The following is a 13,332-nucleotide window of genomic DNA, read 5'->3' as shown; positions in this document are numbered from 1 at the left end:
CGTGCTAACCGCCACACAACCGCTCCTCGCAAATACAAAGACAAAGATCCCCCGTATAGCCTTAACAGACTGTAGGGGCAAGTGCTGTTAGCGAGCACTTATGAAGGCCGGAACGGTACACGAGGGGGTGGGTGGCTAGCACCACGCCCGACCGCCTTTGTCTCCCCAGTGGCGATGTTTACACACCGCACCAGGTACTCATTTAAGGCTGAGTCTACCTAGGGGAGGCCCAGGAACGGTTCAGATAATCGTCACTGATGTTGGCAGTGAGCGGGAATCGAACCCGGGTCACCAGGTTCATAGCGCAGCGCGCTAACCGCTACACTACCGCTCCCCGCAAATACAAACACACACACAGACACACACACACACGGCTTTGCTACCAACACCTCCAGGTACGCAATAGGCGTCTCACCTGTCAGCCCTGAGGCCACGCCTTCCCCCCCCACCCCTGCGACCTCCACCCCACGTGTGGGGGCCCCGCCGTCTCTGGTGTCACCTCGCTGGGACCGAGTTTCTCTGGGATCACGGCGCCATGAGACTCTCGACTGCAGTAGTTGGACACGTGGTAGTAGTAGCGGTAGTACTAGCGGTCGAAGCGGTAGTAGCAGTAGTAGTGGTAGTACTAGCGGTAGTAGTAGTGTTCGAAGCGGTAGTAGCGGTAGTAGTAGTTGGTTGTAGTAGTTGTGAGTAATAGTTGGTAGTAGTAGCGGCAGTAGTAGTAGTTGGTAATATAAAGTACTAGCAGCAGTAGTAGTAGTTGGTAGTATAAAGTGGTAGCAGTAGTTGGTAGTAGAAAGTAGTAGCAGCAGTAGTAGTAGTAGTTGGTAGTCTAAAGTAGTAGCAGCAGTAGTAGTAGCAGTAGTAGTAATGGTAGTAGCGGTAGTAGTAGTTGGTAGTAGAAAGTGGCAGTAGCCGTAGTAGTAGTTGGTAGTAGAAATAGTGGCTGTAACGGTAGTAGGCTTCTGCGACCAATATTATCCATAACAAAAACGTGTTCCGGGTGAAAGTAAAAGTGTCTTTGCAGTGGACCCCCGATTTAAGATTGACACTGATGTCACTCTGTGTGTGTGTTGTCGGGGGCCTGATGAAGCTGGTTGCTGTGTAATCACCAGCTGAAGGTCACTGTGCTCGAATTGTAAACGTTGTGGGTTCACTCCTCCCACACACCGGTGTGCAGAAGTAGCAACTAACTGGCACATGATAATTGTATTTTTACCCTTCCATCTGGCAACAAAACTGACACCTTTTTTTACAAGGAGTCATGTTTGCATAGACCACAATACCTGCGGTCATAATGCCAAAAGGCGTCATCTGGTCCAACCCATGTGAGACTAGGCTCTATAGAAAGCTGTCTCGGGTGTGGACCAATCAACTTCAAGGACAGTGCACATTATCAGAGTTATGTTTTTGTTTGCATTATGACTGCAGGTATTGTGGTCTATGCAAACATGACTCCTTGTTAAAAAAGGTGTCAGTTTTGTTGCCAGATGGAAGGGTAAAAAAGCAATTATCATATTTTTTACTGGCAAATGAGGTTCCAATGGTGTAACTGGCACATTTTGTCTACGTGACAAACCTTGCTATTCCACTGCAGTGAGTAGTCGTAGCAGTGGCAGTTGTTAGACACACGTAGATAGAAATACAAATATCACGACGTTTCAATCGCAACGCAAGCAATCGGCTGATGACGATTGCTTGCGTTGCGAAAGACCCAAAGAAAAAAAAGCATTGGGGGTTTGACAGCAGCACGATGATGATGATGATGTCACTCTGTGTGTGTTGTCGGGGGCTGCACGGCAGAGGCAGCACTGAAGGCCACCAGGGGCGAAAGCTTTAAGTCACGAAAGCTTTAAGTCAAGATTGAAACCCCCAATGGTTTCAAATGTGAGTGGCAGCAATCTCACTCACACTGACGATGCCTTATTGGCGAAAGTGCCCCCCAGCCCCCCCCCCCCCCTCTGAAAATTAGCGAAGAACCACCACTATACGAAGACCAGCAACGGCACACGCGGGGGTTGGGTGGCCAGCACCACGCCCGGCCGCCTTTGTCTCCCTCGTGGCGATGTTTACTGCACACCGCACCGGGCGCTCATTTGAGGCCGAGTCAACCCAGCCGAGGCCCAGGACCGGTTCAGATAATAATCGTCACTGGTGTTAGTGGCCGCGAGCGTGAATCGAACTCGGGTCACTGTGTTCGTAGCGCGGCACGCTAACCGCTGCACTCCCGTTCCCTGCTGACAGCACCGCAAAGCCAGAGCGTGTAGACAGAGGCGTGTACGTGCGTATGTAGATCTTCTTTCACGCCATACGTAGCCAAACGTGCTAATCGAAGGGACGAAAGTCATCCACTAATGTAAACAAACCACTTGGTGATGCTGCGGCAACAACACACACACGTGCATGCCATGACGAAGGACCATTGCCCGAAACGTCGATTATCATGTAATATTTGTTCCATTTAAGGGCCACACAGTATTATTGGGTTCTTATAGATATATGGATAGAGATCCTGTCCCCTCGGTTACAGCTCCTCCACACAGATAAACTAATCCACCCCATGCCATGTCCCCAGGGCCGTTTATAGGAGTTGGGGGGGTGGGGGTGCGGGGCCCAGGGCAAACCCCACGGTGTGGGCACCCCCCCCCCCCCAAAGTGCGGGGCACGGGGCAGTCCACCGTACCCCTAGGGGATGGGCCCTGCCTGTCCCCCTCGGCTTAGTTTTAACCGTCGGGGAGCTGTAGACTGACAGGGTGCGACAGCTCCACGGAAACGATCGCCTGCACCCCCAGAGTGGAGTGGGGCTCGTACGTCACCCCCCGTGAGCTCATCTCCGTGTCCTCCGCTTTCCTCCCACCTCCTCCCGGTGCGCAGCGTCTCCCCTGGCAGACGCCCTGGGGCGGATGGTGTCCGTGTGCGAGAGCAAATTCCGGAGCCTCCGAGCTCCGACCGTGAGCCTCCAACTCTCGCTGTTCGGCGGAGAGAGGCGAGGCGGGGGCCACGAGCGAGGCGGCGGGTGCGGGTACACGGACGAGGTGGACATGGAGGAGGTGGAGGTGGTGGAGAAGTCCACCCACGTCTTCAGCAGCAGCTCCACCAGCGTGTGAGTCATGTCACGCGCGTAATCGGCGGCGGCGTCGTCGGCATCAGGCAGCGTCATTGGCATCGCAGCAGGAGCAGCAACAGCAACATCAGAATGATCGTCATCAGCAGTAGCATCATTCTCATCTTTGATAGCAGCAGAAGCATTATTATCATCATCAGCAGCACCATCGGCAGTGGCAGAAATATCAGCAACAGCACAGAAGCATTACCATCAGCAACATGATCACAATCATTATCATCAGTGCTATCCGCATCAGCAGCATCTATAGCAGGGGTGGGGAACGTCCTGCCCGCGGGCCGTATGAGGCCCGCGAAATCATTTGGGTCTGGCCCTGCCAAGGCAACCGCAGGCGGGACTCGAAATTCAATAAATCTCGGAGCAAACCTGGAAAAGCAGCTGCGAGTAGCAACATCATCAATAGCAGCTAACATCACACGCCTCGCCAAAGAGAAGCAGCTCCAGCCATCACATTAGGGGTGAGTTAATTAAATGTTTGACCAAATATAACAGGCTAATTTTTAAGTTGATAATTTAGTATGGCCCGCGAATGATGTTATACATACCCAAATGGCCCTTGGCAGAAAAAAGGTTCCCCGCCCTTGGCCTACAGCATCATCATCATCATCATCAAAAACTCTCCAGTGTGTGACTGCGGTCAACCAGGACAGACCATGATATAATGACTCACAGTCCGGGTTACAACTCTGAAGGAGGAGAGGAGGCATCATTGGAGCAGCGTTGCACACCACTCCACTACTCCTGATGCAATTATCTGGCCCATTAACCACGTCAGTGTAAAATTATTGCTGTTGCTCTACATCAACATCAGCCACACGCAGAAGTTCATCAACATCGTCAGCAGCAGCAGCAGCAGCAGCAATGGATGCAGCGTTAAACGCAAGCTACTAAATGGGACCTTTTTGTCTCTGGTGTAGACCAATCAGTTTCAAAGACCATATATTATCAGAGCATGTTTTTTTTTGCATGTTCACCACAATTACGTGTGGATAATGCAGACATGATTCTTCGCAAAAGTTTTTGTTTGGTGTTTGAAGATCTTAACACCTCCTGTTTTTATTGCCAGAAAGGGTAAAACCCTGTTCTTATTTTGTTCAAGCTACAAGTCCGGCGGAGAACCTTGGAGAGTGTTGAGAGAGACCCTCGCGATTGGTGGGCCGGCGTGATCATTAATTACAAACTTCCCTCTTCTCCCTCCAGGACATCTTACACGCACGCCAAGTTCACATCCACGCTGCAGGTGCTCATGCCCTCGCCCAAGGTGAGACCCATCGCCTCCGGTTCAGCGTATAAACGCCCGTCATCAATAAAGCTGAAACACCGTAAATATAATCGAGGACCGCAGAGCTTGGTAGCGCCGGTGGCTCATCGCCACCAGGCTGCTGCTGCTGCGTTTCCAGCTCGTCTTGTGTGGTTCCTTGGTCGGTTGCGAGCGATGCAATTTGCACAAACGGAGATGGCGCTGCCTATATGACGTCAGCGCATGACAATTAAGGTGGAGATTCGATTCACGATTTATTTTTTTAAATTCGGGCCACATTACGACCCGATCGAATTTGTGTCGCTATGCCCTCCACCACCCGACGTGATGGGTGGTTAATGGGCAAATGGTGATGGTCGGCGACGTTGAGCGGCGGTGATGTCCGGTGACGATGTTGGACGATGGTTGATGAAAGTGATCGTGATGTTGGGTGATGGTTGACGAGCACTGATGATGATGATGGGGGATGGATAATGCTGGCTGATTGATGGTTGATGACGTTGGCCGATTATGATGTTGGATAATAATGGTTGATGGCGATGACGGTGTTGGGTGATGGTTGATGATCGTGATGATGATGGTGATGACGTTGGGTGACGATGGTTGACGATGCTTGGGGTGGTCGACGTTGTTGAACGATAACTGCGACGGTGGTGTTGGACGGCGATCACCACGATGACCGCGATGGACGTTGTGACTTTTCTGACCTCAGGTGGAGCCGAGGAGACTCCTTGAGAGGTCAAACTCGCAAGAGGGAGGATCGGCCCTCCGCTCGCTCAACAGCGGTGCGTTCCGTGGACACACCGATTAGCGGCGCGTTTGCCGGATTGTCGCAAGAGGTCCACGGTTCGAACCCGGCCGTCGCCCTGGTTAATACACAATGGCCTACTCCAGTGTCCTTCACTGATTTTCAGAGGGGGGCACTTTCGCCGATACGACATCATCAGTGTGCGTGAGGTTGCCGCCACGCATTTGAAACCATTGGGGGTTTGACAGCAGCACGACGATGATGACGATGGGGGGGTCTTTGTGTGTTGTCGGCGGGCCGCATGTCAGGGGCCGCGCTAAAGGCCATCAGGGGCCGCCAGTGGCCCGCGAGGCCTTGCGGTTAAGGACACTGGCCTACTCCTTTCCGAATGACGTTCACGTTGTGTCCATCATAGGATTGCGAAATCTCCACAAACCGATTTAGAGCCAGCAAACATAGAGCCAGCCGCCACTCCACACACAGGGAGGGATACAATTTCGAATCTCCTTCTGAAAAGTCTAAAGCTGCCATCCTTGCAAGAGATTGGGATTTCAAAGTTCACGAACCCACTTGCTGTACTGCCACCCGCTCACGAGTCACGTGCCTCCCCCCCCCCGTGTCCCCCCAGGCCCCACCCCGGCCGCTCACCTCTCCCGAGCTCACGAGGCCGAACGTCGCTCCGCCCCCTCCCCCCGGATCCCCCGGACCTCGCGGATCCCCTCGGACATCCTCACCGGCACCAGCCCCCCTCCGCGGGTGCCGCCCCCCCCCGACCTCGCCACCGACGAGTTCCATCTCCTCCGAGGACGTCGCCGGCAGAGCATCGACGACGACGGCGTCGGAAACCCCGCCGCCACGGTCCGACTCCATCGGCGCGGGGAGTCGAATCCGGAGCCTGTCCTTCGGCAGTAGCGGAGGAGTGACGCCGTTCCAGGTCCTCTCCCTGCGCAAGGGTCTCGAGGAGGGCCAGTCACGAGACGCCGGCCAGGCCGGCCTGACCACCGGATACGAGGGACAGTCCTCCTCCTCCTCCGCCACCTCCTCCACCTTCTCCTCGCTGCCCGCCCAGCAGAAGAGCCACGCGCGCTTTCGTGGCGATGTGACCGGCGCCCACCGGCCGCGGCTCGGAGCCGACGGCACCTTCTCCTTCTCCACCGTCAGCCTGGACCGGCTGCTGGAGGACGACGGCGACGGCGCCGGCGCCGGGGACGCGCGCCGGACGGGGGCGGTGGGCGGCGACCTGATCGCACCGGGCAGAGACCGGTCCATCTCCACCGGCCAACTGGTCTCTCCGAAAAGGGAAGCGCCGGTCCCCCGGGTTGACCGCTCGGCCTCCGGCACCGACCGGACCGCTCCGCGAAGCGACCGGCTCTCGCCGAGCGGCGACCGCTCCGCCGCACAGAACCGTTTCATCCCCACGAGCCACCGCACCGCTCCCGCCGGTGAGCGGCCAGTCCCCGCAAGCGACCGGCTCTCGCCGGACAGCAACGGGTCGGCGCCAGGCAGTGCCCGAGTCGCTCCTGGAAGAGACCGCTTCATCCCGTCCAGCCACAGGAACTCGTCGGCCAGTGACCAGCTAACCGGCCGTGACCGGGCAGTCCCGGCAAGAGACCGCTTCATCCCCACCAGCCAGCGGACTTCCTCAGCCAGTGACCGGCCTGCCTCTGCCACCAGTGACCGGCCAGTTCCCGGTAACGACCGCCTCTCACCGGGCAGCAACCGATCACCGCCGGGCAATGAGCGTCTGACCCCAAGCGAAGACCGCTTCATCCCCACCAGCCAGCGGACTTCCTCAGCCAGTGACCGGCCTGCCTCTGCCACCAGTGACCGGCAAGTTCCCAGTAACGACCGCCTCTCACCGGGCAGCAACCGATCACCGCCGGGCAATGAGCGTCTGACCCCAAGCGAAGACCGCTTCATCCCTACCAGCCAGCGGTCCCCTCTGGCCAGAGATCGGCCCGGAATGGTGAGCGACCGGCCCACTCCAGCCAGTGACCTACCAGTGTCAGTCGGTAATCAGTCCGCTCCAGCCAGTGACCGGCCAGTTCCCAGTAACGACCGCCTCTCACCGGGCAGCAACCGGTCACCGCCAGGCAATGACCGTCTGACCCCAAGCGAAGACCGGTTCATCCCTACCAGCCACCAGTCCCCTCTGGCCAGAGACCGGCCCGGACCGATGAGCGACCGGCCCACTCCAGCCAGAGACCTACCAGTGTCAGTCAGTGGCCAGTCCACTCCAGCCAGTGACCGGCCTGCACCGGGCAGCGAGCGTCTCGCCACGCTGACCGGTGAGCGGCCCACGCCGGTCAGGAACCAGACGCCGGGGTCGAGGGTCAGGGAGAGTAAACTGAAGGCGCCGGACGCGAGGGCTGACGCCGTGCCGAGCCCGGCCGTGGGTCGCGGCAGCCAGGGCTGGCGCGGCAGAGTGCCGGCGGTGGCTGCCGGCGCTGGAGAGACTGGAGGTGGGGCTCGAGGAGGAGAGGGAGAAGCGGTGGAAGGAAGAGGAGGAGCAGGAGGGGAGGGAGGAGGAGGAGATGGAGGAGTTGGACAAGGAGGAGAGGGAGTAAGGGGAGCAGGAGGGGAGGGAGTAGAAGGAGGGGGAGGAGAAGAGTCTGGCCAGCAGAGCGCCGGCAGGAACAAGAGGACGAGAAGCTTCGCGGAGGAAGTCCCCGAAGGCAGCGGCGTCGACGCAACGGGGAGCGCGGGGAGCGCGGAGGCCGAGTGGCGCTGCGCACGCCGCCCGGGCCGGCGGAACCCCGGCGCCCGCCCCCACGAGTTCCCCCGGCCGCGGGGGGCACTCTCCGTCTTCTCGCCAGGGGGGCCTGAGGGGACGCCGGTGGTGGGGATCGAGGGGATAGAGGAGGAGGAGGAGGCCGAGAAGCGGGAGGGGATCGACGCCGCGACGGCGACGGCGGCGGCGGCGATGCCGCACTCGTTGCCGAGCGCCGTGCGTGCACCGCGCCTGGCGCAGAGGGCGGCGTCGGCGAGGCGAATGGGGATCAGCGAGGTTCCCGCGGGGAGGGGGTCCGGTGGGGAGACCCCGCTGGACGCGCGGCAGGCCGGAGGGAACAAACGGCCGGCCGAGGAACCGGAGGGATCGGGAGTCGCGCTCGGCGATGGACGCGTGGAAAGACCCGGCCCGGAGCTCACGGAGAGCAGGAGCCGCAAGTTTAAACGGGAGTCGTGGCAGCAGTATCGCCATCATCAGAAAGAGCAGTGGGAGAAAGGGCAGCGGGAGAAAGGGCAGCAGGAGAAAGGGCAGCAGGAGAAAGGGCAGCAGGTGAAAGGGCAGCAGGTGAAAGAGCAGCAGGAGATGGGGCAGCAGGAGAAAGGGAAGCAGGAGAAAGGGCAGCAGGAGAAAGGGCAGCAGGAGAAAGGGCAGCAGGTGATAGGGCAGCAGGAGAAAAGGCAGCAGGAGAAAAGGCAGCAGGTGATAGGGCAGCAGGTGAAAGGGCAGAAGGTGAAAGGGCAGCAGGTGATAGGGCAGCAGGAGAAAGGGCAGCAGGAGAAAGGGCAGCAGGAGAAAGGGCAGCAGGAGAAAGGGCAGCAGGAGAAAGGGCAGCAGGTGAAAGGGCAGCAGGTGAAAGGGCAGGAGGAGAAACAGCAGCAGGCGAAAGGACAGCAGGCAAAAGAGCAGCAGGAGAAAGGGCAGCAGGAGATAGGGCAGCAGGAGAAAGGGCAGCATCTTCTGCAGCAGCAGGATCAGACAGGGCAGCAGCAGCAGCAGAAGAAGAAAGAGCAACATCAGGATCAGCAGGAGTCTCTGCAGGAACAGCCACAGCACCAGCAACAGCAGCGGGAGAAAGAACCGCAAGATCTTCAGCAGTCGCAACAGCAGCAGAAAGAGCAGCAGCAGGATCAGCTGCAGGCACAGCAGAAACAGCAGCAGCAGCAGCAGAAAGAGCAGCAGCAGGATCAGCTGCAGGCACAGCAGAAACAGCAGCAGCAGCAGAAAGAGCAGCAGCAGGATCAGCTGCAGGCACAGCAGAAACAGCAGCAGCAGCAGCAGAAAGAGCAGCAGCAGGATCAGCTGCAGGCACAGCAGAAACAGCAGCAGCAGAAAGAGCAGCAGCAGGATCAGCTGCAGGCACAGCAGAAACAGCAGCAGCAGAAAGAACAGCAGCAGGATCAGCTGCAGGCACAGCAGAAACAGCAGCAGCAGCAGCAAGAGCAGCAGCTGCAGCCGCCGCCGCCCTCCGAGGAAGAACCCACGACGACCCCTGTGACGACAGGGGTCAAGGCCCCAACGAGACGAACCCCCTTCTCAGAGCGCAGCGCCAACACCAACAACTGCTCAGTGCAACAACCTCCTGGGGCTGTAAACAGCAACAACAGCAGCAGCGACAACAACAACAACGACAAAAGAGCCCAGGAGAACCTCAACAAAAACAACAACGGTAGCAGCGGCGGCGGCGGCAACGGAGGGATCCAGCTGCTGTTCGGAACCCTCGGGAAGGGGTCCAAGCGTGTCGGGGAGGAAGGGGACTGGGCCGAGGGGGTGGCGGCGCCGTGGCGCATCGCCGGGGTGAGGCCCGTGGACCTCACCCGCGGGTCGCGGCCCGCGGCGGGCGGCAAGAGCGTGGAGGCGGTGGTCGACGCCAAGAGGAGCGATGGGAACAACAACAACAACAACGACAACAACAACGGCGGCGGCGTCATCGGCAGGCCGACGCGGCTGGCGCTGGCGGCGTACGCGAGCCGCTACCGCCCGCACGTCTACGAGTTCATCGTCGCGTCGCGCCGCGCGCTCGACGGCGAGCGCAAGCGGCGGCTGTCGCTGCTGCGCTGCCAAGGCGGCGGCGGCGCCGGTGGCGGCACGGGAGCCGGCGGCGCCAAGGAGAATTGGCTGAGCGGCGCCGACGAGGCGCGGCGGGCGGGCCCCAGGACGTTCCATGCGTCGCTGCACGCCGGCTCGGCCGGCGCGAGGCCCCGCTCGTGCCCCGAGTGCGGGGACGTCACCCCGAGCCCTCTGCACGACGCCGAATCGGGCTACTCGTTCCCGCCGCCGGCGGCGCCGTCGTCGCAACCGCAGTCGTTGCCGCCGCCGACGCCGGCGCCGCAACGACAGCCGCCGCCGACGTTGGTGCTGCCCGCCGAGCAGCTGCGCAGGATGCGGCACCTCAGCGCCGACGTCTTCCACCCCGAGGCGAGAGGAGGAGGAGGTGGCGGCGACGGCGGCGGTGACGGCGGGGACGACGAGACGGAGCCCTGCACGGTGCACGTGTTTGACCACACCATGCTGTGGCCCAGGGAGGACCCGGGCGACATCGCGCGGCTCCTCGGGGGAGGCCCGAGGGCCACGCGCGGCCCGGGCAGGCGAAGCGCCGCGAGCCGCGACACGGTCCGCGGTGACGACGACGACGACCACGACGAGGAGATGGTGGAGGTGTTCTCCTGCAGCAGCGCCCTCACCGACACGGACACGACCATGTCCGATGAGTACTACGTGTGCGACGACGGATGCTGGGGAACGCCGGCCCAGCAGCAGCAGCAGCAGTCAAAGCAGCAGAAGAAGCTACAATTAAAGCAGCAGAAGAAGCAACAATCAAAGCAGCAGCCAAAGCAACAGCAGCAGCCAAAGCAGCAGCAGCAGCAGCAGCCAAAGCAGCAGCAGCAGTCAAATCAGCGGCAGCAGTTAAAGCAGCGGCCGAAGCAGCAGGAGTCAAAGCAGCGGCCGAAGCAGCAGCCGCAGCAGCAGCAGCAGCAGCAGAACAAGAAGCAGAAGACCTCGCCCACAGACAGGACCGTGGGGTTGGCGTCTCCCAAGGCATTTCGGGTCGTGAAGGAGACGGAGCTTTAGGCGACGGCCGTGTGCACTTGTCCCTGCAGCAGTCACAAGCGAAAGCAACGATGCTGACGTTTTTTGTTTAGGCGTCGTCGCCGTTCGCGCAAATCGCGGAAACCAGAAGTGGCCGCGGCGGAATCGGCGACGCCGCACGTGAAATCGTGAAATCCGCAGCCAGCTGCCATCAGTCGCCCAAGCTCTGTGGTCCTATATTGGGATGTTTGGTCAACTCTGAAATCGATGTCCATCTCTAGCTCTCTGTTCCATCTATCTCCACGTGTATCCAGCCCTGTGCACCGATTCAGTACGTGCTGTATATATGCGTAGCGCGTGTGTTATGTTGTACCTCCGACGAGGTCAGTGTACATGCGTGGGTGTGATGTACCGGGTGGTGTGGTGAGCGGTGACACAGCACTTAGCGTGCTGCATTATGGACCCAGTAACCCGAGTTCGATTCCCGCTCATGGCCAAAACCAGTGACCATTATCTGAACTGGTCCTGGGCTTCCCCTAGATCGACTGGGCCTCAAAATGAGTACCTGGTGCGATGTGTAAGCATGAGCACTGGGAAGACGAGGCGGCCGGGCGTGGTGCTGGCCATTGCACCCCCTTTGTGTGCCATGCCGGACTTAATAGGCGCTCACTAACAGCACTTGGCCCAACAGCCTCTCAAAGGCTACGTGGGGGATCTTTGTATGTGCGTCGTTGCATAAACATCTGCGCGTCTTCTGCACAATGGTATGCTCGTTGCATGCAGGATGATCCATCTATGGACATCCCACTCAAAAGGCAGCGGAGAAATGTTACAGGAGAAAGAAAAAAACATTACATTTTTCGGAGCCTCCGCACGTCTGCCGCCAATCTCAATACAACCTCTTACGGCTTGCGAGGCCTCTCCCCTTCTGCAAGACACAGAGCCCCATCGCTTACACAACATTCAATCTGCTGTGAAGTTGAGTCATCGTTCAAAATCAGTGGGGCATCCATAAATGAATTACCCTGTATGCATTTATCGTATTGTTATGGCTGGCATTGTGCGTGCAATGTAGCGCATGTGCCTGTGTGTATGCGAGTCGCACAGAGCAGCGCTTTGTATTGGCATCACCGCTAGCAGCACAGCCATCGCGCGTGTCGAGACTTGATTCTCTAGCAGCAATCATCACAACTGACCCGCTCTGACCTCCAACCACACACACCCACTCATCCGTCCATCAATCCATCCAGTTACCCAGTCAACCATCGACTCAACCACCTACCCAAATACGCACGCACTCCCTCCACCGTCCATCCAACCACCCACTAAACCATCCATCCATGCAACCACCAACCCAAATACTCATCCACCCACTCAACCCATTTACTCATCCACCCGCTCAACCATCCATCCACTCAACCACCCAACCATCCACTCAACCACCCACCCACTCAACCAGCCGTCCACTCACTCAACCACCCAATTACTCATCCACCCACTCAACCACCCATCGAAATACTCGACCATCCACTCAACCATCCATCCACTCAACCAGCCACCCACTCACTCAACCACCCACCCACCCAATTACTCATCCACCCACTCAACCGTCCATCGAAACCAAGACTCACCCCAACACGCACGGCGTTGATACAAAGCGCATCTCACATTCGCTGAGAAACCAGACGAGCTGGAAGGCATTCGCAGCAGTCAGGCGGGTGAGCCGGCGCTGCCAACAATTGCCAAAGCTCTGCAGTCCTCTATATATATAAAGATGTTTCAGCCTGTTTTTTTTACAAATCGCGCTTTTTTATTTTATTTAGCGATGCTAAACGTGAACACTTAACGGGAGCTGCCACGCGCAGTTGAAAAAAAATTGTCAAAGGCCAATGTATATAGTGTACAGCGATGGTGCGATTTCGATTCGCGGCGGTATAGGGTAAGCAACTGGGAAATTGGGAATCGATCTCGGTGAGGATGCAGGAGGGCAGGTCACCGAGACGGACATTGGAATTGCACCCGGAGGTCAAAAACGAAGTGGGAAAAGAAGACCAAAGACTGGACGATGTAGATGACGGTTGCGACGATGCTCTCAAGAGCGCTCGTCGTCGGAAGACGCATCGACGGCGCGAGCAACGGGAGTGACCTGAAACCGCCACGTTCTCAACTGCACAAACGACGATGACATCTTGGCAGGAGTGAGGAAGCGGTGGCGGCGGTGATGGTCGCGATGGCTTTTTTTTCTCCTTTACTGTTTGGACCCCGCGGGGATGTTTTGTGAGGTTTTGCCAAAGTCCGCCAGGGGTGTGTTGTCGTGTACCTTGCACCCCCCCCGCCCCTCACGGCTAATTAACCCACACACAGCGCCAGCGAAGAGCTCGTGGGATATCTCGCGCGCGCGCGCACACACGGGATTAAATAAAGCACTCAATCATAAAGCC

General features: G+C 58.4%; 2 protein-coding genes across 2 annotated transcripts in view; both read left to right on the top strand.

Annotated features, from left to right (window-relative positions):
- LOC144734249 (uncharacterized) overlaps positions 1-6,047 on the top strand; it is a 25,050-nt gene extending 19,003 nt beyond the window's left edge. The window contains exons 4-7 of the mRNA XM_078616372.1: positions 2,875-3,103; positions 4,325-4,385; positions 5,098-5,170; positions 5,762-6,047. Of these exons, the coding sequence (XP_078472498.1) occupies positions 2,875-3,103; positions 4,325-4,385; positions 5,098-5,170; positions 5,762-6,045 (647 nt within the window). The 3' untranslated portion in view covers positions 6,046-6,047. The remainder of the gene's footprint in view (positions 1-2,874; positions 3,104-4,324; positions 4,386-5,097; positions 5,171-5,761) is intronic.
- Positions 6,047-13,332, top strand: LOC144734246 (uncharacterized). Its single transcript, XM_078616370.1, has one exon. It carries the CDS (start codon positions 7,097-7,099, stop codon positions 10,931-10,933), a length of 3,837 nt encoding a protein of 1,278 aa, XP_078472496.1. The 5' UTR covers positions 6,047-7,096; the 3' UTR covers positions 10,934-13,332.

Source organism: Lampetra planeri, chromosome 50 (genome assembly GCF_965212315.1).
Source record: "Lampetra planeri chromosome 50, kcLamPlan1.2.h2, whole genome shotgun sequence".
NCBI classification, from domain to species: Eukaryota; Metazoa; Chordata; class Hyperoartia; order Petromyzontiformes; family Petromyzontidae; genus Lampetra; species Lampetra planeri.
The sequence above is the reverse complement of the archived record's forward strand: the minus strand, read 5'-3'. Positions and strand labels throughout refer to the sequence as shown.

Coding starts and splice junctions, on each gene's coding strand:
- LOC144734246 (XM_078616370.1), top strand. CDS start 7,097: ATGGTGAGCGACCGGCCCACTCCAGCCAGTGACCTACCAGTGTCAGTC.